This window comes from Chaetodon auriga, chromosome 2 (assembly GCF_051107435.1).
Source record: "Chaetodon auriga isolate fChaAug3 chromosome 2, fChaAug3.hap1, whole genome shotgun sequence".
NCBI lineage: Eukaryota > Metazoa > Chordata > Actinopteri > Chaetodontiformes > Chaetodontidae > Chaetodon > Chaetodon auriga.
In genome coordinates, this window is record NC_135075.1 from 5,300,112 (window position 1) to 5,327,073 (window position 26,962).

Here is a 26,962-nt window from a genome sequence, read left to right on the forward strand (position 1 = left end):
GCCATGCGTGTCATGGCGAAATCCAGTGAATGATAATGAACTAAGCAAATGTGTGTGCGCGCGCGTGTGTGTGTGTGTGGAAGGGAGGAGGAGAGGAGGTGGGATGCTTGCTGAATCACTCCCTCTATCCAGCCCTCCATCCACCTATCTATCCATCCATCTATTCCTCCTCCACCTCTTCCTCGTTGGTGGTGTCTCGGCTCGAAGGACGGCCCCCGTGCTCTGACACACTCAGACACACGCAGACACACACCTCCGCGATGTGTCACTACTAATTCCACCTGCCTCATCCCGTCATTCCCCGCTCGCCGCTCCATCTACCTACACTTGCTCATTTCCCTCCTTTTTTTTTTTCTATTAATTTTTTTCAATCTCTCTCTCCACCCCTCCTTGTCCTCACCCCCCCACGCTGTGTGTCACCGCTGCTGGGAAGAAAGAAAAATGCTCCGGCCGACGAAAGTGAGAATAGAGAGGAGAAAAGAGAGAAAAGAGTCAAAGAGGAGAAGACAGTGAAAGCTGGAGTGTTTGGAGCGCAGCGATGCCTCCATCCACCATGAGCCGGACCCTTCTTTGATGGAATATCCCAGACGGCGGAGGGCTGAAGGAGGGAGAGGAGGAAGGAGAAGAAAAAGTAGAGGAGAAGGAGGACCGAAAGAAGACTTCAAGGACTGAGAAAGCGGGACAGCCAGCGCTCATCTCAGGAGGGTACGGAGACACAAAATAAGAACAAAAAAAACATATAAAACATGCTCTTGCCAATCTTTTCTCTAACAACTTCAGCTCCTCTGTCCCTTTCGGCGTTTTTCATTTGGGTTTTGATGTCTCTCTCTCTCTCTCTCTCTCTCTCTCTCTCTCTCTCTCTCTCTCTGTTGAGTTGTGTCCACAGGCTCTGTTTGGGATTTTGACTAATTGTGAAACTATTCTCCGGACTCGAACGGAGAAGAGACTTTCTCTTCCCTCCATTTCTCTTTCATTCTAATTAACTCCCCCCTGTGCAGACCCTCAAAGAGCCTCTCTCTCTCTCGCTCTGAGTCTGCCTCGCTCTACCTCGCTCTGTTTTTTTCCCCTCTCTCCATCTGTCTGCCTTTGAGAAGCAAATAATTGGATGTGGAGATTGGCTTTTCTGTGGCTGAGCCGGAGAATTGAGGCTGCACTTCTCACACACACACACACACACACACACACACAATTACACACGCGCACACACACCTGGAGCTCAGGGTGCGTGCGTGCGTGCGTGCGTGTGTGTGTGTGTGTGTGTGTGTGAGTGTGAGCGTGGGTGTAAGCTGGACAAATGGCAGGAATCTTTTATCAAGTCATTTTTGTGTGAGTCTGTTGTCATTCTTAGATTTTGTCAACAAATCTCACCAAGAAAGCAAAACCAACAGTATGTCAGTGCGTCTTTCAGTACTCTGTCTTTGGATCTTCCATACAAAGAGGTAAATGCTGACAAATGCACGGTTTCACTTGTAGCAAAGGCTAAATAAATAAGTTCCTTTAACACCTGCGCACTGTAGTTTTTAGCAAATGTTACTCAAAAAGGAGTCAACAGAGCGTTTATTGAGGACTATTTTCAGCTGTGAATGAATACGCTCTTGATGCTCCTCTGAGCTTTTACAGGATTTCTAGGTGTATGAATGAAGGACTGACTCAAAGCTGAAAGAATATGTCTTAGGTGGTTTTTTTTTTTATAGTTTCAGGACAATAATGGATGTCTGTGGCGCGGAGGAATAAGACATGTCAGGCTTTAAATAATCAAGCAAGACAATTATTGTTTTTATTATTTAAGATGAATTTCTTGTTGGTTTTGGATTTTTTCTACAATCAAGTTGCATTTTTGCTTCTTCTTTATTCTTGCTTCGAGTTAAGGATTGCGAAGTGGTAAGAAATTCTTGAAACGTGCTCCTTTCTATTAGAAACACGTAAAAACCCTTCCAGTCATCACTGTTTTTTTTCTCACCTGATTGACTGAAAAAAAGGTTTTAGCACTAAGTTATTGACAAAAATGATTTGATAATGGCTGACTTTTACAGTGCACAGCTGAGTGAGAATTAGCCCAAAGAAAGAGAGGGAGAGATTTTGGTAGCTTGAGTGGCCGAGAGACCTTTGAAGAGATTAGTGGCAGAGGTATTTCCCTGGAGAGAGAGAGAGAGAGAGAGAGAGAGAGAGAGGTGAAGAGGATGAAGAGGAGGCTTGAGGAGCTTCTGAGACGAGAAGACATGAGATATGTTGTAATGCTGGGGAGCTACAGGCTTGCTGAGTGGAGGACACACACACACACACACACACACACACACACACACACACACACACACACACACACATCAACACTTACAAGAGATGTAAAGCTGCTCTCGCTACACTTTCTGCTCTGAGGCAGGGTGCCAAGTCTCAAGTGACGAACAGGAGACCCGCCAGAGCCTTTACACACACACACACACACACACACACACACACACACACACACACACACCTTAATACATTTTACACACTGCGAGACACACACAAAACCACAAATGGAACAAGGGGGACTCCGCTTCAGTGGGACCCTTTTCACATTTCTTTTTTTTTTCCAGCCACTTCTTCTTTTCTTCTGCTGTATTTCATTATTCACCCGGTCTCTTTCTCTCTCTTTCGCTCTCTCTCTCCTCTTCACCTTCCCGCCCAACCACACATCTCCCTCCTCCCTCTCTCCTCCTCGTTCTCCTCCTCCTCTTCCTCCTCCTCCTCCTCCTACTACTAGTGCTGCTTAGCTCCATCCAGTCCAGTCTCATTGTCCTCACACACACCTCGTCGCCGAGTGTGTGAGCGCGCGCGTGTGTGCATGTGTCTCTGCGAGGACGGGGGTGCAGCTGGTCATTTCTACACCACAGCGCAGCGGAGCGCCGGGTTCCACTCTGAGGTGAGTGTGTGATAAACAACCGACAAACACACTTTTCACTGTTCTCGCCTGTAATTTACTTTCTGATGCTCTTTAAAGTGGGGCTATGCTGCTTTATCTCGTGCGTAGTCACACTGAGGATGGTGTAGAGTGTGTGTGAATTTCTGTGTGGGCTTGTGTGTGTGTGCTGTTTGCGTTAACAGGGGTCAAAGGTGCTGGCGGTGACATTTGAATGGTTGTAGGATTGGATATGGAGCTGAGATTGTGGCTCAGGCTTGTCCAGACTGCTGGTGCGATTGTGGGTGTGTGTGTGTGTGTGTGTGTGTGTGTGTGTGTGTGTGTTGATCCCATGTATGTGTATGTGTAGCCACAGGGTGAGCTTGGCTAAGTCTGTACGTGCTCTGCTTATGAATTACTGACCACGACTTGAGTCTTACTCCCCGCTTGTTCACATTGAGCAGGCAAAAACTCCTTCTATTAGTTTTTTCCTCTTCTTGCCCCCCTCCTCTGTTTATTTTTCTAGTTTCTTCTTTGCTCATTCTGTCTGATTTGACTTCAGTGACTTGATTGGCATGCCTGCATACGGAAACTGCACTGCCAAAGCCGTGTACCAAATGCAAAATCTCAAACAAGCACCCAACATTTTATATGTTTAAATCATCTCTACTTCTTTCACTGTCTTTCCCTCTCGGCGTCTCTCTCTCTCTCTCTCTCTCTCTCTCTCTCTCTCTCTCTCTCTCTCTCTCTCTCTCTGTCTCACACACACATATACACACATTCCATGGCAGATTTAAATATTTCCCGGCGGGGTTGGAGGGTGAACAGAAATAGATCTAATTCTAAATCAGGACGGAGAGCTCGGTTCAGGCAGCCTCGACACCCTCCCTCCCTCCCTCCCTCCCTCCCGTTACAGCCAGCAGCTACAACACTTGCGCTCCAAAAAGAAAAAAAAAAAAAAAAGTTCAAAGATTAGCTGTAAATTTACCATTTTGCAGCTAATAATATGGAGTGAATATGCTGCAACAGTATGAAATAGCAACGCTGAAACCTTGCCAAATCCCACACACTTTGGCGTCGATGCTGGACATGAGAGGTGTGAGGACAAAAGGGCGTCTCAGTTTCGGAGATTTCGAAACAATGCAGCTTTCTGGAATTAGGTGTTTTTTGACGATTTGCACTGCACCACCCACAAAATGAAAACGCAAAATAAACACAGGAGATGTTAAAGTGCCCGATTTGCTTCATAGAAACTAGACTTTGAAAAGATTTTGGGGGATTTTAAACTGTATGGATTTGTCTGTTCCGGCTCTTGGCTGCTACAGTAGCTGGCTGCGCTGGAGAAAGCAGCCGGATTAAGCCTCTAAGACCGGAGTTAAGATACAGATCTGGAGTTGATGAGTTCCTAGCTGCCTGTCTAACTGCCTACCTGTCTGCCTGCCTGCCATGTCTATGTGTCAGGACTGACTCCGGAGCAGCGATAGGATAGGTCATGGCCCACCAGCTGCCTCCAGCGGTTCCGGAGAGGGACGGAAAGACAGCGATGGAAGGGAGGGGGAAAGAAGGAGGAGGAGGGGGGGAGAAAGAAGAGCAGGTTGAAGGAATGTGTGTGTTCATATGTCAAAGTGTGAGTTTGTGGTGCCAGTGTAGAGATAAAGCAGGTGGGGTTGGAGGGGCAGGGGATAGGATAAGATGTGCTGAAGGCTGGATAAGCAGCACCTGGCTTGAGAGAGAAAATAAAAGATAAGAATGCACAAAGGGGGATGTGAGGGTGGGGGTTGTAGAAGTGGGTGAAGCCTCCAATATCTACCTACAGTCAGGATGGACGTCACATAAAGACCCACTCATCCTTTACCCCCCTCCCGCCCTCCCTCCGTCTCCCTCACTAACCGCCCTCTTCCTCTCTCCTCTTTTTTTTTGACAATGAGCCGACAGCAAAGAACAAAAGAAGACATAATACATGCAAACCCTCCTCTCTCTGCAGTCAGGAAGGAGAGGAGGAGGAGGAGGAGGAGGAGGAGGAGATGGGAAAGAGAGAGAGATGAGTAAGGCATAATATGTAAGGCGATTGCGGTAATCAAATTATGTAAAAAAAAATAAAAATAAAATGAGCTGCAGTGTAGCTGCATCAGAAAAGTCGAACCGGTGGACTTTTGAGAAGATGGCAAATAAGCGAGTGAACTTTGGGATATGAAGTGTCATTTAAAGTTGAATCTTTTACAAAATGACTGGATGAACTCTTAATGAGCTGATGGATGTCAAAAGGAAAGAGTCTGTCCTCACTTGAACACAACTGAAGTTCACATTTTGCTGAAGAAACCTCTTGCGGTCACTTGAGTATCGACTTTCCTCCCTCATAAGGAAAGACTAAAGTTGCTCGACCAAAAAATAAAACAAAATCCAGCGAACACCATGACCTCGGACTGACAATATTTTATTAACAAATAACATTAAAAACAGTGAACTCCGTGTTTCGCATGTTGCTTCCTCTGATTGGCTCTGTGAAGTAGCGTGACGACGTGATAGTGCCAAGAAAACCTCCAAGTGAGGAGGCTGGACACATGCTTTTGCATACAAAGTTGGAATCAAACACTGTGAGATTCGTATCTTTGACCAGCAGTTAACGTTGGTTTCTTTTAACCATGACTAAGATCTAAAGTTAAACAAACCTTTCTTCCAACACAAGTGGTCAGACGAATGTGAAGATGAGCTGTACCAGCCTCCTGCTTTCACTCTGGCCCACCGCATTTGCCAAATGTGCACTCATTTTACCACATATTCTAATTATTAATGCTCACAGATCATTAGCGACATAACAGGTATGTTCACACTAATCTTACCACACTATAGGTTTGTAGACACCCGGTCTGGTATTCTGACCGTCCATGATTGTTGCCCCATTGAACCTACTTTTAGAGACGTCACTGCATTCAAGGATGTTAGCGATTATGTGGTGAGTACAATGTTAACTTCAACGATAAAACCAGAGGTGCCAGTATAAAACTGTAGTTCTTACTGAAGGTTTTGGTCAAACGTGCGAGGCAATGACATGTGTCAAACATTTATTTTAGGCTGGGGGACTTGTTGAAAGTAAAACTTGAATTACGACTCAGTTTCATCAAAGTAACTTGGCGATTCGTTGGTATGTCAGCCACATTGTTATCTAAATGTTGGAAACTTGAGTTCATGCTATAGATTTGAAGCGAAGGATCACTAATGATGTTTACAGAGAGTCTTGAACGGCCTCATATAGCATGTACAGGATGCCTGCTTGTCCTCTTCACTTTCCTCACTTATTCAGCTGATGATTAATGATCGCTGTGTATCACACATGTTCAAGACCCCCATACACACACGTGCAGTGATCACACTGGCAGTGATTTTAGCTGCGGTAATTAAAGAAGTGTTCGCGGTGAGTGAATAAAACATTCATCAATCCCTCTTCCCTTCATTTGAACTCCCCTCCTCCATCACTGCTTGTTTTTTCTCTCTTCCCTTCTCTTTTATCTGTTCCTCTTTCCCACCTTTGATTCTTTTAATCATCCTCCTTTCATTTTCTTTATCTTCTCTCAGTCTTATGTTGCTCTGCTTTTTCTCCTCTTCATCCGCCTGCTATTATTCTGCTTCTTCCCCCCTCTTTCCCTGTTCTCGTTCTTCTTCTCTCTTTCCCCCTTTCCTCCTTAATCATTGTCTTCCTACCTTGCTCTTCACCTCCTCCTTCCCTCTCACTCCATCCTCTCCTCCTCTTCTCTCTGCTCTCCGTTATTCCCCAGAGGTGAACCAATGTGTGCAAGCTGTTGCAGCAAGGGCAGCGCTGGCGTAGATGGAGCTAGTCTAGCAGAGATGAGATATACAGTGTGTGTGTGTGTGTGTGTGTGTGTGTGTGTGTGTGCGTGTGTGTGTGTGCGTGTGCGCGTGCCCATATAGACACTTGGAAACACACACTCTTTCTAGCACACACACGCACGTGCCTTTTAGACACTGCAGGTGCTGCATCAAGATAAATGAGCCGTCATTAGCCAATCAGGTCAGCCGGTGGGAGGGCGATGGAATACCAAGGAGCGAGATGAGCTTGTGGAGGTCAAGCCACTGACAGGGGAGATGTGTGTATGGATGTGTTTCTTTGCACAGAGAGATTGAGAAGGAGGATTCCCTGATTAGATGTGAGCTCTCGCAAAGTTTTCTCCTCCTCCTCCTCCTCGAGCTCCCCCTTGCCGTCCTTCCTCCATTGCTGTTCCTTCTTTTTTTTTTTTTTTTTCCCACCAGCGCTCCTCTGGGAAGTGGAGGAGTACTGAAGATTGTTGTGCTGCCATTTGACGGCCTAATTGGTATCTTCGGCCCATTGTTTATCTCTTCATCGGCAACTCGTCAGAGTGAGGGAGACAGAGGTTGACGAGGAATTAAAAGCATTTCACAAGTATAGCTTCCAGCTCGGAATATCTGCAGGAGGAAAAGGTAGATGTCATAGTTTTTTTTTTTTTTTTTTGTCTTGTCTTGTCTTTCCCGAAGCTCTTCTCCTGGGAGAAAGCTATGAAACCAATTAGAGAGAAAGTTAGACTGGCGTATATTCTCACTCCAGCACTATAATCAATCAATGGATTTATGCATAAGGTGCTCATTCTCACAGCCAAGGTGCTGCTGGGAAGGAGAAAGGTAAATGATTAACCCCATCAAAAAAAAACTTTAATCTCCCCTGTTCTCTCCCTCTCTCTGTGTCTGTATGTGTGTGCGTGTGTGTGTGTGTGTATGTGTGTGTGTGTGTGTGTAGGGGGTTTTCAGGATGGCCGCTGGCTTTCTTTGATCACTAATCCTTTCTCTGGCCTGACTTTCTGTCCCTCGTTCTTTTTTTCCTCTGCCCATCTCTCGGCTCTCCTCTCATCTCCTCTCCCGCGCTCGCCTCTCGCGGCCCGTTGCCATGTCTGTATTGTGAGCGGCTTACAGTCGAATAACTAGGGCAGGGTGCCCTCTCTCCCTCTTTCTGACTCTCTGTTCTCCCTCTGCCTCTCTCAACTGTTATACTATTCTGTGTTTTCTCGAGTGCTTAAAGGATAAGTTCGCATTCCTACAAGTCAGTTTTAATATTTGCGAGTTGTTGGTCATTGTAATCATTCCTTCTCTCTCTTAAAATGTGTCATTATTGTACACATTTGTTGATTTTAAATCGGGGGGTGGCCCAATGGGAGCACACACCTCCACCTAACACACATTGACCTCATCCCACTGTGACTACAGTACTACAGATAGTACTGTGTCTCTATGATCCTCTCACTCTTCTGTGACTACACACTGCTCATTGTCACTTTGATCATGAAGGAAACAATTCTTTATAGGCCCTATAGAGTAGTGTTTCCTGTAGCCTATACCCTATAGTATAGTATAGTCCCCTATAGTATCCATCTACTACTTCAGCACCATGGACAGCGCCATGGATTTATTGATATACAACACACTGATATTTCAGAGACATGGACGGGGTCACAGATTCTAACTTGCACAAACCTCAGTCAGATAAAGGATCAATCAGTCAGACAGATGAGATGAACGTATTCAACTAAACGACGCCTCTGCTGTCCACTCTCTCTGCTGCGAGGTGATGGAGAGGGAGGGGTCACAGGCTACAAAGGGAGATGCACTTTGGTCATACTTCTAACATTTGGGATGGCCTCCCCCCTTATCCTTACTCAAATTGCCCACTGATTGTAAACAAAGTCAATGGAAGAAAGCAAGTGGGTGCTGATAGAAGCAAAGCAGTTCTGGGTGATGCAAATTGCCGCAATGACACTTGCATGTGAGTTCAGAAGTGTTGTAACTTGGGTGAAAAATTCAGGCTGATCCAAAGGCGTAACGACCAATTTATACATATACAGAGAGAAAAGGAAAAGGAGGACTGGAGGAAAATTAGAAAAAGGCACGTTCGTGGTCAGTTCAGAGATCAGTCAGTGTCTGAGCCGTCACGTAAATATACAAACACAGCCAACACATACACTTCTACAGCGAACATATGTAAAGCCAATGAAGACTGAGCTGCTGGTCTAGAAGATGTCACCTTGGCGCCTGGGAACTTTCATAGTGTCACTATTTTTTGACACTGATTCATGGAAATAATGAAAAGGTTAATCCATACACACAGATCCCCTGTTGGTGTTGTCCTGGGCTGTCTTCTCGTGAAGCCGTGGAATACTTACTGTATGTAGCTTTACCCGCTTCGCTGACTGAGACTGTGGCAGCTGCATAACAGCCTTAGCTTGACTTGCATTTTTAACAAAGCAAGGACTTCATATTTTGTCCTCCATTTCTTACAGTGTCATCACACTGAGAAGAGATAGCATCAGGGATGATTACAGTGACCAACAAGTCTTTGACCTACATCTGGAATTTGAGCCTTGTAATAAGATATAGCGTCTCCTTTAAGAACAGTTTTGCTGGGCCCCTCATTCTTTCTTATTTTCTCTTCTCTACATACCCTTCAGATTTTCTGTCTCCATCCATCTTTTCTCTCCATCTGTCTTTTTATTTCTCTGAGATCACAACAGCCTTTCTCTCCTCCTTTCTCTGGCTTTCTCTCTCACTCACTATCTGTTTTTTTCTTCTCTCAGTTTCAGGTAATCTGTCCAACCAGCTGAGGTGAGAAATCTCTTGGCTGCAGGACGCATGCACACACACACACACACACACACACACACACACACACACACACACACACACACACACACACAAACACTCTCTCTCTCTCACACAGTTCATAGCCGCTCTAAGACTCCCGCCAGTGCCTTACAGCATTATTATTCAGCACATTCATAACTTCATAGAGGAGCTCAATGGTTGGCCAGACACTTGTACAGCTAGTGAGACCTCGTAATCCCTCTCCTCTCTGCCCAGGCCTCGTTAAGCCTTATTCCCCACTGGGACCCTGGAGGTTATAATTAACGTACCTCTGGTAGACCTCGGGACCTCGGCTCTCTGTAGTCCTGGTTTCACTCCACAAGGGGGCAAGAGAGAAACTTATAGAGGCCAACAGACAACACAAAGTGTGTTCGTCAGCAGCCTTGGGGAAGTTCAGAGTGAACTTTTCTAGCATAACACATACACTGAGGCTGCATCCAAAAATCACCATGACTGTACCTGAACCCGCCGTGCAAGAGACCACAGCTGAACAGAAAAGGCCACGACTACAACTAAAGCAAAGGTGTTTTTATCAGTTTTATCTGGCTGGCAACACTCAAAGGCATCCTACTTTTCACAAGCAAAGTCAATCACACTTGCGCCAGATACTTTACCCATGAACTCAATTAAATGGCATTTCCTCTTTAAATAAGACAGGTCACTTCACAGAGTGTCAAGTAGAAGCCACCTTATTCACAGAAATTAGTCAAAGTAACCTAGTTTGCAGTGGAAAGTACAGCAATCATAAAGTAAGTGACTTTTATAAATAGGTATTTCGACATGAAGATGTCGAGTATCGACGGGGGCGGATATATCCAGGCGCAGGTGGAGTGGTGGTGTGAGTGTATTTGTGTGTGTTCGTTGGGGGAATTTAGAAATGTGTGTGTGTTGAGGGAACAAGCACAAAGCAGTGGCCTGTGGAAAAGAGAGAAAGCTCCTGTGTGTTACTGAGTCAATAGGCTCTTTGTTCAGTGGGACTGGGAGACAGTTAGCCATGAGGACAGACTGAGACTCCAACGCACCACGGTGAACCTGAACCTGCACACACACATGCAACAGCACACACACTATTCAAATACCTGAGCCTGGCAGGGTGTCATTCAATCTCTGTCCACTGTTCCCGCTTTACCTTCTTTACCACCTTATCAGTTTTTCCCCGACTTTCTCCTCTTTGCCCCTCACTTGCTTTCCCTCTCTTTCCATACATGTATCCATCTTTCCCTCCTTCTTCATCCCACCCACCACTGGCGTCTTTGTGTTAGAACAACAGAAACTGTTTCCCTGCTTTTTCAGCCCTCTCGGTTATCTAGACGGGGGGTTGGTGGGTGGGCGTTTTTACCTGAGAGCAGGACAGAGGGCATTTTGTGTTGGACAAGGGAGCGAGGGACAGCGAGGAGGAGAGGAGAAACAGAGAGTTGGGAGGGAGGTTAGAATGGGGGGGGGGGGGGGGGGGACAAAAATGCTCCAGATACAGGTGAAAGCTTTGTGCACCATAATCAACTGCAGGAATCCAGGACACACACTGGTCTTAATGTCCATGTGATGGTAAAGAGAGACTGTAACTGGGGTTTAGTGCCAGAAAGACATGGACATGGAGACAGGAAAATGAGGAAGAGACGATCTATGTTTGACTAGAGATAAGTGGCAGGGAAATGTTCGTATGTGCCGACAATGACAGAGTGAAGGGAACTCGGGAAAGTGCAGGATTTCTGCTTATACGACAAATACAAGATGTAAGTAAAATGACATCTGCTGGCATTTTTCCTCATTTTTAGGTGCTTTTTCTGCTTTTGGAAAGTATTCTGTGAATTGTGTGAGCTGTAATGTGCCTCTTGAGTGTAACCCCTGCATATACTGACCTAAAAAAGAGTGAGTGCTTTGGGATTTGGAATATTCGAGGCCACTGCACTGTAAAACTTCTGGTTTATAGGCGAGTTGAGAGCATGTTGTTGCCTTCTTGATGGGAAATGTTTTGGACGGAAGGTTTCTCAGTGGCTACTTATATTCCATGAATAGAAGTTAGGCACATGTCATCATGAATCACACTCACATACAGTGTTTCTGCTTTGTGTGTGTGTGTGTGTGTGTGTGTGTGTGTGTGTGTGTGTGTGTGTGTGTGTGTGTGCGTGCGGCTGTGTGTGTGTGTGCGTGTCCGAAGGCAGGCACGGTATAAATAATGGATAAAGGTCTAATAAGCTTTCTGTGGAACGTCTCTGGGCTGTTGACCATTGGGATCAGCATTAGGATTCTGTCACTCAAACTCAAAGGCACAACGCTCAGCTTATCTATTGCTCTATGCACACACGCACACACACACATACACATGAACTCACACAAACGCAAGTCTGAGTGCACGCACATATACACACATTCTCATATGTTTTTGCGCGCTCACGCAAACACTGTTCACCTTATCTTGTCGTCCAAACAAGAAGATAACAAATAAACCACATTGTCTGTTTCCACAGAGGATCTCGATAAGACACAAATCAGCTTACACACACACACACACAAACACAGAAAAAACACACACGCAAACATATACGGGTGCATGCAAGGAAGCAGAGCGTGTTTTCACAGGAATGAGGTTGAAAAAGACAGACAACAACAGGGATGGATGACTGACATTAATCCTACCTGCTTCAAACTCTCTCTGAGTGCCCCTCTTATTTTATTCTCAAGCCCTGCTTCTTTATCTCTCATTTCCTCTTATCTCTGCATGTCTTTCCAGCTTTCTGACTTTCCCATTCCCATGCTTGTTGCTAGAGCAGTCTCGTGAAAAGTAGTGATTCCCCTCCAAACAGTGAAGTAGCTCTTTGTTCACCAGATAAAGAGGAAATATACAGATACTGTTTGGTTATTAGCAACCTTGCAGGTGTATATATGTGTGTTCTTACCTTTCATCTTGAAGGAATATTTAGAAATTTGGGGAATTATTCACTTTCTTGTTGAGTGTTAGATGAAAAGATTGATACCACTCTCATGCTGGTATGGAAAAATTAGTCTAATCAGTTCTGTTCAATGGTAAAATAAACAGCATCGCTAAATATCTACAATTAATTCATTACTGATGTGTGTTTGATCATCTAACTCTGCACAAGAAACGTAATAATTTGACATGAGGATGTTCATGGATGATCCTGTGTTATGTGTTAAAATTCACTAAATCAAACCATTTGTAAGCCCTTAACACAATGTTTTGAGAAACCAATTATTTCAAGGTAGAAATGGCTCAGAAGCAGCACTCAGACTACAATGGGACCAGAGCCCTGCTGATTAGAGCCTAATGCAGTCTGCACAGTCTGCAGGCCCTTGCAGCTTGTGGACATTGTATCACTATTAAATGTTTTTCCACTCACATTTTGATATTTGCCAAAAAAGAAATATAGGTGATACTTTAGTGGAGCTGATGTATGATCATTTTCAGCCTTACACATACAGTATATGTCAGTATTGGTGTGCATGTATTGGCCAATATGAAACAAGAAATTCTAGTGCATTAGTGCCAAAGACCAAAAGGTGAGTTAATTTTGATTATAGAGGTTTGCCTATACACACTACTTCATGTAATGCCATCTTATATTTGTGTGTGTGTGTGTGTGTGTGTGTGTGTGTCTGTATAGACTCATATTGATATATATTGTAGTTGTATTTGTTGCTGTTTATGGTTATTATTACTATTTCAACTCTTTACCCTTATCAGAATGATATGTTAATGCATTTATTTTTAAAATGATGAGCCAATACATTGTTGTTATTGTTATTAATTGTAGGGGATAGAGCTTGATAGAGCAAACCAACCCTTTAGGGATACTTGGGCATATCACTGCCTTGAAATTAATAATTTAATAAGAACAAGTTAAACTTTTATCAAAGTATTAAATAATTCAAACGTGTTGCCGATTTCATTTTTCTTTGGCCGATATCACCAACCAGAAATATCTTTCTAACCCAAGTTTGGATCCCACCACGGTTGGTTCATGCATGGTGCCACGCTGTACTCAGGCCTGTGGCTCTTCATTTATGTGTGTATTTGTGGATGCACGTGGGCTGCTTTGCCTCCTTCTCCCTCTCTCTGTTAACGTTGACTCATCCATTTTCAGCCAGTTAATAATTCAGAGGGTCTGCAGGCTGTGTTTTCATCTGTCTCATCTCTGCGCTCGCCTGTGAAAGAACCCCTAGTAATTACACACCACCAAAACAAGACACTGACTCCTGATGGCTGGCAGCATGGCTGGGGATGGAGAGCGAGCAAGCTGGGGGGGAAGCGGGTGAGAGTGAGAGAAGGAGCGATCGAAGGACAGGAGGGGAGGGATTGGAGGATACACGGGAGACAAGAAGGATACACAGTGGAGAGAGGTGTCTCAGCACTGTTGTAAATCCTCTGCAGGGCCTTGTAAGCTGTCAGACAAGCTGAGGGTGTTAAAGGCATGAAGTGAGAGAGCTACACACATTCATGGACACACGCACGAATCATTGTGTGGAGAGAAAAGTTTACTCCTGCTGCCGCCGTGACTGGCTCACTGCTGTGTTTTATGGCTTTCTATTCCTATGTGATTTTCTCTGGCATGTCACATAGGGTCGAAAGCCATTGGGTACAGAGTGGGAGATCTGCAGACGTGGATTAGATGGATATATGGAATGACAGAGGAGAGATAAAAGAAGAGGAGGTTTAATAGCATGTATGTACACACACACACACACACACACACACACACATTCTCACACACATATACACTGCATGGCCTGAGGCGTTTTTGTCTCTGCTTGCAGGCAGCCCAGTCTAGCTCAGCTAATTGCCCCCATATGAGACAGGTTGAAGTGCGCATCAATCCCTAATGCCACACACACACACATACACGCATGAATGCAGACACTTTATGTTTGGTCTGTGCCTGTGTTTTTGTCACCCACTCTCTCCCACTTGCATTACACACACACACACACACACACACACACACACACACACACACACACACACACACAATACACTCCCTAGCCAGGCCTGCTGGTGCTGCTGACTCAGGTTGGTATTTAATGAAGCTCTCAGTTTCACCTCACGTCTCCTAATCTCAGTGCTCCTTTGTGATTGGCTACTAGCACGCTAGCGAAAAATGTTAACGTTGGGAGTTTAGTGAGCCTTAAGACTACTTCTGGCTGTGTGTGTCTGTGTGTGTGAGTGTGTGAGAGAGAGACATGGTGGGAGAGAGAGAATAATCGAAGAGCAAATATAGATGGGAAGAAAAATGGGAGAAGTGTAATGGTAAAGGAGTTTTTCTCCTTGTTGAGTGACAGCGCTCAATAGACCACCTTGCCAATCTGTACTGAAGTGTGCAGTGTGTGTTGACTGACCTATTGACTGAACCTCAGCAACTTTCTCTGCACCGAGTTTCTTGCTGAGAGCACTGCAAAAACTGGAAACACACATACATTGTCTTGAGTATTTTATCGACCATTGTCGTCTACATACCTTCACTGGATTACAAGGGTTTTCCTGCTGTAGACCTGTCATTGACATAACAATGTTAAATCTAACAATTAAGATCTGAAGTCATGTGGCTGCATGACGATACGTTCCTGAGCATGAAGCCTTCAAGGTCAGCCATGACACTAGCACAGCGCTTAGATTGTTCCCACAGCGACTCTGTCAAAATCTGGATTGGACATTACAGCTGGGAGTGAGCTAAATGCCTCACCCATAGAGCTCCACAGTGGGTGTAATGATTTTAATCATCTATTGATCTAGAAGTAAAAGTCACGTGAATTTTAATGTCAGGTGACTGACAGCTGAAACAGCGAAACTTGGAGAGAAGTCAAATATGACAGCCAAGGAACATTTTGATGAGCCACATCCATTCATCAAACTTGCACCAATGGTGATTTTACTTATATTTATATTATTTTTTTTGTCCCAAAACTGTATCACCACACAAGAATATTGATATTGGACAATTCTGAAAAACTACACATACTTTAAGACAACATCTTTGTTACAACCAAAGCTCAGGTTCTACAACTCTCGCTTTCTATAATAACTACAGTACGGTTAACGGTGGGGAAAGATCGTGGTTATAGCCAATGAACCAAAACTGATGCTGACTGTATAACATACACCGATCATTAAAATATCAATCGATGTGTTTCTATGTCAAAGAACCTTAATTAAAAAAAAAAAAACACTTAATAAATAGTGGCAAGAAATACTTATAGAACTAGCATATCCTACTGCTGAGACTCTATAGCCTTTTCTATTACAAATAAAATAATCCAACATGTACATAATTAACATTTTCATTCCAAAGAGGAAAAAAATATGAATCAGTTCAGAAAATATGAAAAACTAGAACACCACTGAAGCAGTTAGTGTTTGTTCAGCTTCATGTTTTATTGCTAACACATTTCAGCCAGAGGCCTTCCTCAGAGCAAGTTTCAGAACGTGAAGTCCCAACATATGCACTCAGGTTATGAGGTATCATTTCACAATTTGTGTTCAACATAGCCTCTAGAAGAATAAGGTCAGTGCTGAACACTGATGCTTGCGTTGTGCTTGGAGGCACTTTTGCCGAAAGAAACCACAACATGGGATGAAATGGCAACTACGTGCTCACATGGGCAGTAAGGAATCATAGCAAAAAGGTCCTGGGTTCGATTCCTGGCAGGAGTGAGTTTAATTGTTCTCCCTGTGTTTGCATCGGTTTCCTCCGTGTCCTCCGGTTACACCCACCATCAAAAACATGTATGTTAGGTTCATTCTCCCGGCACTGGGCCTAGAACTGGAGGTGGTCCCCAGGTACTGCTCACAGCTACTAATACTTGGGCTGTATTAAATGCAGAGACTGAATTTCACCACGAGGATCAATAAGGGATAACTTGATCATATTTTTACTTTCCGCAAGTCCCTTAGGCAAACTGTAAATGAATCAAATTAAGCCAAATAAGAAAAAGTCTCTTCATCGTAGACTTCAGTTAAAAGTTCTGCTCTGAAAACTCACTTTGGCTCAATATGCATAAAAGAAGAACACCCCTTTCTTCTTCTTTGATGCCAGAAAGCCATGTGTGTTCAAAAGAGTTCTTGGGAGAAAACTCCTCAGGAGCAGTGTGATGTCTCGGCAGTTTGCCAGATGAAGGAGAAATGTTTTAATGCCTCCCCTTCTGTTCTCCCTCTCTTCCCTCCCTCTCTCTCCGCAGGTTTACGTGGATGCGGTGCATCAGGTAGACCATGCCCTTCACCTGTGCCTGCTTCTGTGGCCTGAACGGCTTCTGTCGCAGACGGAAGAAGAAGAAAAAGGAGCAAGTGGAGGAAGAGGAGGGTGAGGAGGTAGAACAGTGGAGGGATCAGGAGACAGAGGTGTGACAGCGGCGCTGTCAGCTGCGATCTCCTCACCGGGGTTTTATCCTCTAACAGCATGGAATGTACACCCCGGGTCACTGCTGCTCAGTCCTGACTGTCTGATATTATGTGTGGGAATTCTATAACAGGGATGGTAAAGGGGCTTCAGCACACACAGGCTTTTATTGAAAATTCATAATTAATTGGGCATTTTTGAAACCAGACCTTTTACGACGGTGTTTGTGACTGAGGCTTCTTTCTACTCTTTAAACTGCCTGAACTCAACAACCACAACCACACAATTGTCGTGATTAATATTCCTTGAGATAAATCCGATTGATTAAAATAAAAGCCTATGAACTCTGAGCTCATCCCCATTACCTATCACTGCTGCACTCTAATTTCCCTTTGGCAGCTGACTGAGAATGTTGCTTCTGCTGATGTGATTCCAAAAAAAAAAGAAAATCATATCTTTTTGATTCATGTCTTGTCATAGCTGGTATACTGTATAAGGTGTGAATAGACGTCGGGCCCTAGAAATCTATTATTTCTCTCAGTCACACCTCTCAGTGACGCCCCATCTCTCCCTTCTCCCCCTTAATCGCAGCTCCACAGAGGCTGAACTGGAACCAAAGCTCAGCGGAGCTCTGCACCTCCTCACCTACCTGCTTATGTCAGATCAACTTAGTGAAAACTTCAGCCAAGTGAGAAAGTGTACAGTAATTTCCAAAGTCACCCACGGAGGGCTGAAGCCCATCTCAGTTTTCACGCTGAGCTGGGCCCAATCTAAAGCCGAGCAGCTGTCCAATCAGCAGCTTAGCTGGAGTGTGAAGATAGGAGTCAAGGGTCAGAATGAGCAACAGGATTTGGGAGAAGTCCCTCTGATGCCGTAGCATCACTGTCTCATTAATAGGCAGCCAAGTAATTACAAGCGAACACTCTGATGCAGACCCATCAATTAATGTCCCTCGGTGGGAGTGGAGTGTCTGTCCGTAAATGCCACTGTGGTGCACTTCCAGCTGTCACCTGTGTGAGTGTATGACTCTGAAAGCATGTGCCTGTGTGCTTGGGTTTCTTCTTGGCTGCAACAATAGACTTTCAAACCTGAAACAAGTGGTTAAGATATCTATTCAGCTGCTGTAGAACTGCCTTTTCAGAATGCACATCGAGACACAAAGACAAAGCCACGCATACACACAGGTCTCATTAGCGTGTGTGATTATGCATGGCACGTCCAGTCAGGCAGTGGAGATGTAATTAACCTTTTCCAGCAGGAAACAGATGCCTGGATGTCACACACAAACACACGCAATGACATACACACACAGACACACACACGTCGGCTGTCAGGGAAACAAAGCCAACGTCACGGTGTCACGGAAACAAAGCCCCAAAAGCGCCGCCTGGCACTCTGTGATAATCCCCTCACGCATATTTACATTCAGGGCTTAGAATGCGCCTCGGTGCCACCATCTCCACCCCTTGTCACGCTCTGCTCCCACCCCCACCTCCGACCATCCATCCTCTTGCTCCTGTCCGTCTACCGTTCGGTCATCAGATTCACCCTTTTCCCTCTGCTATCTCTCCCTCTCCTTCATCTTTTACATCTCACCCCAAACTCTTTTCTTCATCGGATTCGTCTGTTTATTATCAGTGGATAGTACATGGCCTTGCATGGCAGCTCCCATAGATTAGCCCCCACTCTCTCTTTTTCTAACTCTGAATATCAGGGATTTCTTCAGGCGGGCAAAAAGCTGCTTTACGACAGATTAATGGACGGCCCTGATTGTGTCTGTCGGTGTGTGTCTGTGCCTGCATGGAATAGATTGTCTGTTTACTCATTCTCCTGCTACAAGCGGCGAAATGAGACAAAGCTAAAGCCATTTCACAGTGTAGAGCACCTATTATGATTCACTGTGTTACGACGCAGCCCTAATGAGAAAGCAAGAGAATGAGAAGAGGGGTTGGTGGAGGATAGGAGAGGAAGAGAGAAAAAGACGGTAATGAGAGCGAGAGTTGGATATGGAAGAGGGGGGCTAATGCTTGACAGAGCAGTCATGTTAATTGGCTACAGTGGATAACTTTCTGAGGCGGGGGATGAATGTGTGTGTGTGTGTGTGTGTGTGTGTGTGTGTGCGTGTGTGTGTGTGTGTGTGTGGTGGGGGGGCAGAGAAAAGAACAGCCTGATCTGTCGGCGTTACACTCGTTTAACGCTCCCTCCATTTCACCTCTGTAATGAGAGTAATATTCGCTCCAGTAATGGCGAAAGACTTGAAATTGGTAACGATTTGTTGCTCATGCACACACACACACACACACACACACACACACACACTTGGAGGTGGTAAGCGGGGGGAAGGGGGGCTGAAGGGAGGATGGTGTTGGTGGGGGTGGGTGTGTGTTATCCCTCAAGCACCACAACCCAGTCCTTTATGGATCATGGCAATTTTCAGGGATTGTAACTCAAGGACAAACAGCTAAAAATAGAGGGGTGGTGCACGACTCCTGCAACAGCAGGGAAGGGAGGTGGGAGGAGGTGTGTGCACGCGTGTGTGGGTGGGGACAGCGAAAACGAGTCCTGTCGCATTAGATTTGGGTCAGAAACGAGGGAAGAGCCAATGAAGCGGAGAGTGTTACAGGCGGCGGTGAGATTCATCACTCGCTGCTCCTTGTACCTCTTGCACGTCTCCTTCCACATCTCACCGCCCTCCCCCTGCTCTCCAGTAAAGATGGTAAACTGCTGGAAAGACAAAGGAGAAGTAGCACGGCAGAAAAAAGAGGTGAATGTATAATGTGAGAGAAAGAGAGACTGAACCACAGCTAGGTTAGATAATATTATAATATTAATATATGCCATTCTATCCAAGGCTCTTGCTGTATAATGAGCGCATACATAAATTCATACGACTGAAAGATCCCAGTCTGGAACAAACTCTAATGGTAGAGCCTTGGCTCTGAAGCTTAAAGGAATAGTGTGACATTTTCAGATAGACGTTTATTATCTTTATACCAATATGCAATACTACTGTCATGTCTGTACAGTTCATATAGCATGGAGTTAGAGGGAAGTGGGTATTGATTAGCATAGCATAAAGACTGGAAGCAGACAGAACTCTTGGCAAGGAAGTGTATAAGCATATTTCCCAGAAAGATTCCTTTATCCATTGAGTAGTGTATTGGTTTACCCTCTGTATATTATGAAGGGGTTGAACCCCATACTCCTATCCACGATAGTGCCTTGCTTAACAAAATCCAACCCTTTTCAGTCCCATTGAGGAGTTGAATCTCTAACACTCAGATCATGCGGAAGAAGCTGCTTTCAGACACCAAATTCTACTGTTGAGGCTGCCACCCAGTGACATTGCCCAGAACTGAAGGCACCAGTAAAATTAAGCTGGCACTGAGTTTAAAACAAAAAACAAAAACTATGTTTTTAAAAAGATTTTGTCAAATCACAAATATGGAAACTGGACAATCAAACTCCAGCTCAGGATACCAACAAAGCTAGCTCCTGCAGAGGAGCCAAACTAAAAAAGTTGGTGGCCTTGTGGGTAAGGCACATACATCTACAGTTTGACTGGTGATCATTAGTGTCCTCTCTATCTACTGTCACAACCAAATAAAGGCAAACTCCAAAAGAATGATCAGTTCAGTGATTATCAATGCAGGCAGTAGTGACAAATAAGCATGCACACACTCTCTAGAGGCAGCCGACAAGTCTTTCCCTGACACCGCCGCCTCCATCAGCAGCAAGGCATTGTTAAGTTTACAGTGGCATCAATGGAGGTAATGGCAGTAAGTGCTCGCCATCTGGGAGCACCGACACAAGCATATAGATCCATTAGTACCTTTCTTCAAGGAATAGAACCCTCAACTTTGGCAGTCTTACCACCGCACTATAGTATACAACTGTTTTTCTCTCCAGTGTGTCCTCCCGTGCATCAGCCTGTTGTCCCTCCATTACTTTCTCTTTCCCTCACACACATCTGTTCTGTTTTTCTAATGAAGAGGAAAGTGATGGTCCCACCATGGCTAATTAAGAGTGCTGACATGCAGAGCGCTGATAGACTAGTGATAGAGTCAGGAGGGAAGCGCCAACGCTGACCGCTTACAGCTCCCACAAGCATCACAGGAGGGAATGGGGAAAAGGGATGCCGAGAGAGGAGATAAAAACGAGGAGAGAGATATATAGCGTAATTGAGACTGTAATGGGTTTTGTCAGGAGCACCTGTCAGGGTCAAGTTAAAACGGCTTTGGTGAGAGAAGAAGAGAGGGATGAGAGGACGGGAGAGAAGAGAAGGGGCCAATTGGAGTCAGGATCCCGTTGAGGAGAGGCCCTCGTCCATGCCAACCTCACCTGATTGCCAATTTGTGCCAGTCTACAGACATCAAACGCCAATACGAGCCACAAGCAGACACACAAATGCCACTGATTGGAGAGTGCTAACCAGCTAAAGGCACCCATACACATTCAATCACACACATGTGCAAACTCATGCTGACAACCCACCTATGCTGGCTGATTGGACACATCTAGGCACTTAACAAGGTGTCCATGGTGCAGACCTAAGCTGTGTGATTGGAAGATAAAACTGCTGCCATTAAATATCTAATTCTCCCTCATGTCTAGATAAAAATAAGGTGCAGCGCTGATTAGATTGCAGCCTGATGTGCCAACCTCGGATCTGCGCCATGTTCATTATCCACCTCATCCCCCAACCCCAACAAATCCTATCTCTGTTCATGTTCTCCTGCCAACCCCAAATACTCTGTTTGTGATGGAAAAGCAATTCTGACCCCCTCTAGAGTTGAGGTCGATGCTTGAGGAGTGATGAAATTACGTTGAGTAAAATTTATTTATAAATCGCTGTTAAAGCTGCACCTGGCAATTTAACACTGTGACAGCTCCAAATGACAGCCAGACATAACTGACGGAAAATTTAGGACCCCAGCACCAAGAAATTCTGTTAAGACGATGTCAGTAAATGTCCCACTCCAGGTCCGGAGAGGGTGGAGGTGATGAAGAGGTTCAGCCATCACCCTCGGGACGAAGTTCTCACTCGGTGCTATTTGGGATTTTGCTTTTTTCAGTTTGATAGAAAATGTTTGCTGCCATCAAACATTTTGATGTCAGAATTTCATTCACCAAACGCCAAGAAAATGTTCACCTTGGCTGACAGTAAAGACATATTATTTTGATGGTTCAAATTTTAACAAATTCTTACAAATCAAAAGCTATATATTACATATAAATATGAGTTTTATTATCTAGATGAACAGAAGGACAATCAGCTGGCTTTTCAGCTATATTAAACCACTTCTTTGGAGATATGTGGTTTTCACAGATATGAGACCTTCTTGTTAGGAAATCAAATGTACAGATGACATAACTGAATGATTAACTGAATATGAAATGTTAAAGTGATTTAGTATTGCGCTTTCATAAAGTCAAGGACTAATTTAAAAGAGAAAGGTCAAAGCAGCAGCGGCCATGATTTAGTCTCTAGTAAGGGTTAAGCTCCAAAATCAATGGAACCAACCTTTCCCATAATGTAGCTCAATAGCTTCTTTCATTAGACCCTCCCTGCCTCCAAAGTGTCCTTTCTTCTTTTCCACCCACACTTCCTATTTGTAACGCAGCTTTTCTGTAAAAACTAAGTCAAAGCTGAAGCTCAAGCTGTGATACAGTAACCCATGACAAAATCATCAGACTATAGAAAACTTGCTCCAGAGCCACAGACGACATTACACCACTGTGTTAGTGAACTGAATATCATATACAAATCAGGTCATTCAAAACTTTTTGTGGCTTTATTTTTGGTGTCGGATCAACTTTTTCTTGGCGAAGGTGTCCTGGGATGCATGACTTCAGTATTTGTAAAATCCTAGCTTTGACCATGGTGCTGCACTGCTGAAACACCATGATTATCTTCTTTTATGTCATATTTATCTTAGAATTTGTTAAATCTTTTAAGAAGTCTTAAGTTTTAATATGATTTGCAAGTATAAATACAGCATGATACAAAAATGAACTAACTGATCCCTCTTCTTCTTCTTCTTCTTTTCTTCTTCTTCTTCTTCTTCTTCTTCTCTCTCTTTTTTTTTTTTTTTTTTTTTTTTTTTACTACTGCCTGTTTTTTTTTTTTTTTTTCTGTAAATACTCACCAGGAACATTACTGGGACACTTAGTGGCATATAACCTGGTTCACTGCCACAGTTTGGGTTTCGGAGCAGTTTTGCTTAATAGTCTAAAGTGTCAGAATGAAATAGGGGTAATGAGAACATTTTTTAAAACCCAGCAGCAGAGTCAGCAGCAACTCTGCCAGCAAAAACCCAATTTATGTCTATTTTGAACGCAGAAAATCTCATGGAGTCTTGGGTTTTAGTGTGCTGAAGGTTAAAGCAGGCGCACATCGAGATGGACGCTGTATTTTTCTCATTAGCTGTCTCCATAACCCTTCAAATCTTCTCCAGCTGCGCTCACACACACCGCTTTTTGCTGCTGCGATGCTATTCCAGATCTGACGTACATGGTCATGAAATGGAAAGAAATGTATATTGAGCTGTGTTTTCAACTGAGCAGGGAAAAAGTTTTCTAATTGGCCAAGGGCTATGAGCAGGTCAGGTGTCGCACATATCTGCTGCCAAATCTCCATCATCAATGAGAGATAAATCTATTTCTCTCCCCTTTCGCTTCATCCTGCCCCACCTCCTGTTCTCATCCACACACACACTCACACTTCCACCGGAGCTGGTCGATAACGGAGCGGGTATTGAGCAGTGGCTGTGGTCTAAATGAGAGTTTGATTTCTCAGGGGGTGTTAGGCCCTGTAACTATGGTGTTGAGTCGCCATCAGAGACCTCTTTGCGAAATGCTCATTGATGAAGTGCGTATGTGTGCCACGAGCGCATGCTTTAAACACCTTTTGATTTAGTTGTGCTGAAGAACAATACTTTTCATTAGAGGCTGATAGCATTAATTAAGAGCAATTCAGCAGGGCCACTAATGAGCTGATCTGCTCTCGAACACCTCATTCTCCTTGAAAAACAATGAAGCGTGGCATCACACAATCACACACACAGAAAGGCAACACGTGTCCCCATTGCATCTTGAGTCAATTCTCAAAACTGTTGGTTCATCAGAGCTCCAAATAAGTGAAAACTAGCTGGCTGAGTCTTTGTTTAGGAAGCTCTGGCTGTGAGCCTTTCTGCTCCAACTGCAAATACACTTAGTGTCATTTGAGCCTATTCATAACATTTACTAAGCCGCTGATTTTGTCTAAACCAATAAAAAGCCTGTGCCTTTGATCCAATGTGTGGCCAAAGCTGTTGAGAACATAGGAAACCACTCTGTGCTTTCCACATTGCGTCCATTAATGCGGCTTCGCTCTGTGCGTCCAGACTTTTTTGATAGGATTTGTGTTTGTTGTTTGCAGCATCTTGCAAATTCCCTGCTAGCCTTCTGCGCTCGCTGCCACCCAGCAGCACACACAACAGCCTGCTTGTCAGCGCCTGGATGTGTGTAATGCTTATGGAGTTTTCTATTATTCCTATCTCTCGGCCTTTGCGGCGGGGGAGCAAGCGAGGCAGAGATGGAGAAAGAAAAACGGAGAAGCAGGAGGGACCTTTGACAGGGCAGCATTGACGAACAGCTCGACATAGTGAGATACATAAACATGAGGTCAGAGAGTATCACAGTGGGAGATGGAGAAGGAAGGAGAAAGGGCGAACCAAAGAAAGTGTGTGAGAATGAGAGCAGGGGAAAGATAGGTAGCCACCAATCAATGCTTTGGCATGGGGGGGCATAGACCCACATGCACATCAACCTGCAAGGTACTCTGTGTGGGCGTGTATGTGTGCGCATGGCGTGTGTGTGTGTGATGGAGGAGAGGATGTGCTAGTGGTCTGCGTGCTGCAGGAGAGTGTGTGTTTGAAATGCAGAGCACGTCAAGAGTCCTAGGGAGCTCCTTTTGCAGCAAAGCCTCATTAAAGAGACACTTGCCTTAAAGCAAGGATATACTGCCAGACCACACACACACACACACACACACACACACAGACACACACACGCGTGCGCTCCACACCAACACTCCAGATTCACTCAGGGTAACAGAAAGTGATGCAGATGCAGAGGCAGCTCTGGACGAACAGAATAGAAACCTCTGTGAAGGAATAAACGTGGAGCGAGTGGAGGAATAAACGCCGCGTAGTAAACACCCTCCACTCCAATCCTTTTTTCCATTTCCTCTCCTTGTTCTCCATCTGAATAAAGTTTAATTTATCCACCGGCCGCACCTCCCCCCATCTCACACTAATATTATATTCATGTATATTTGATTGTGTCAACTCTATGGAGATTGGCTATGCTGTATCTTGTGTGCCTTTTAAAAATGCATCTATGAATAAATAATGCCTGTATCCGCTGATTGAAAAAGCCATATTGCCAGAAAGCCATGATGAAATGATAATGTAATATCTGTCCCTGTGTTAAATAAAGCAAAGCACCCTTCATCTTTTCCCCTTTTTTTAATTATCCCAGTAAATGAAACCTAAAGCTCTGCGACTGCACCTTACACTGCCTGATGACATTCTCTTGTATAGTTTGCACTGCTGCTCTGAGTGTGTTTTAATAAAAAGAAAGCCTCTTTCTATACATCTGAGTGCTGTGTGGTTGTTTGGAGACATTAATAAAGAGAAGCAAGCCGGTTCCCTGAGCGGCTCCCCTGCTAATTGACAGTGATAGCAGAGACTCGTCTCCTGGGCTGATGTTGGGAGCCTAATAAAGATGCATTACTACGAGGATGTGAGAATGATGCAGATCGCGTGTCCCCCTCCCTTCTCCCATCCCCCCGTCCTCCTCCTCCTCCTCCTCCTCCTCCTCCCCTCCCCATGCAAGCTGATTAAACTGATAAACTGCAGCGAAAAGAGGGAGAGAAGGGGATGTAAATAATGAAATAGGAGCGAGGAAAAGGAACAGTGAGTCAGGGAGGTGAGAGGAGAGGTGGTGAAAGTGACAGGACATTGAGATAGAGAGAGAAATCCCATTAGAAACAGCTCTATGCCTAATGAATAGAATGTTAAGTTTGATATTGCCTGCTTAATTTCACGAATTATTAATTGGCGTGACATTTCAAGTTAAAAGCTTTGGCCTCTCTGTGACCCTGTGATGTCGCACTGTAAATAAAACACACACACACACACACACACACACATACACTTGACAAACAGTGGCTGCCGCTCGTGTCTTTGATATACTCTCATTAGCATAGCAACAGCGAGCTGACCATCCGCAAGGGATACCGTAACCCAGGCAACCAGAGCTGGCCAGTTCAACTATGGGAACCAGAGGTACAAATGGAGCCCTGCTCCCTGTCTCCATCCTAATGTCTCAACACTCATGGGTCTGAGCAAACACGCTGCAAACACGCTGCAAACACTTACACCCAAGAGGGGAAGCAATGATTTGCAATTGTTACTATGAGTGGGCAGCACTCTTATGTCCAGTTCTAGTAATTTTACTTGAATCGTGTTCGAGTTTGCTGAATTTTGAAGAGCCTTTCATATCTGCAGGCTCTCCATCAAACTTGTGTATTTACATGTGACTAGAGAGGGCAAATCCAAGAAAAGTGTTGAAACATTTTATTTCTTCATGCACATTATTTTGTTGTACATGTAGCACTCCAATACTTTATGACTACAGGTCAAAAATGTAAAAATGTAAAAAGTTTAGCATGGTTACAGTCACAGAAAGACTGTGGTCATGGTTAATAAAAACATGAGTCTCGTACGGCACACCTCTTCCTGCTTTGGCACAAACCAATGATACAGTTAAGCGTAATGGAGAATCATCCAATATGACCTTCAGCTAAATACTGAGCTGGTGTACCTGACAAGGGCCTCTACTGGCCACCTGAATTATCACTCTTGTCTGTCAGTAAAGGGGTGATAGTAACGTGATTTTGTCACAGAACCATTAAATCTTCCAGGGCAGAGGTTGAGTTAACAGGGGTGTGACTTTGACTCTTTGGCTTGGAGACCACTGTTCACAGCCTGTCTTGTTTCCATCAGTCTGTGTTTCTTTTCACCATGAC

General features: G+C 44.5%; 1 protein-coding gene across 3 annotated transcripts; it reads left to right on the plus strand.

Moving 5' to 3' along the window:
• Window positions 1–248: 248 nt before the first annotated feature.
• blacat1 (BLACAT1 overlapping LEMD1 locus) lies at window positions 249–25,524 on the plus strand. 3 transcript variants are annotated; one of them, XM_076751036.1, is made up of 3 exons: window positions 249–705; window positions 2,744–2,902; window positions 16,730–25,524. In XM_076751036.1, the coding sequence occupies exon 3, from the start codon at window positions 16,761–16,763 to the stop codon at window positions 16,893–16,895; it is 135 nt and encodes a 44-aa protein (XP_076607151.1). In that variant the 5' UTR covers window positions 249–705; window positions 2,744–2,902; window positions 16,730–16,760; the 3' UTR covers window positions 16,896–25,524. The 3 variants fall into 3 exon arrangements, with proteins under 3 accessions (XP_076607151.1, XP_076607166.1, XP_076607159.1); XM_076751051.1 differs by lacking the exon at window positions 2,744–2,902; XM_076751044.1 differs by lacking the exons at window positions 249–705; window positions 2,744–2,902 and adding an exon at window positions 4,452–7,333.
• The last annotated feature ends 1,438 nt before the right edge of the window (window positions 25,525–26,962 follow it).

Bases quoted from the DNA above. Each gene is read 5' to 3' on its own strand.
- blacat1 (XM_076751036.1), top strand. From the start codon at position 16,761: ATGCCCTTCACCTGTGCCTGCTTCTGTGGCCTGAACGGCTTCTGTCGC.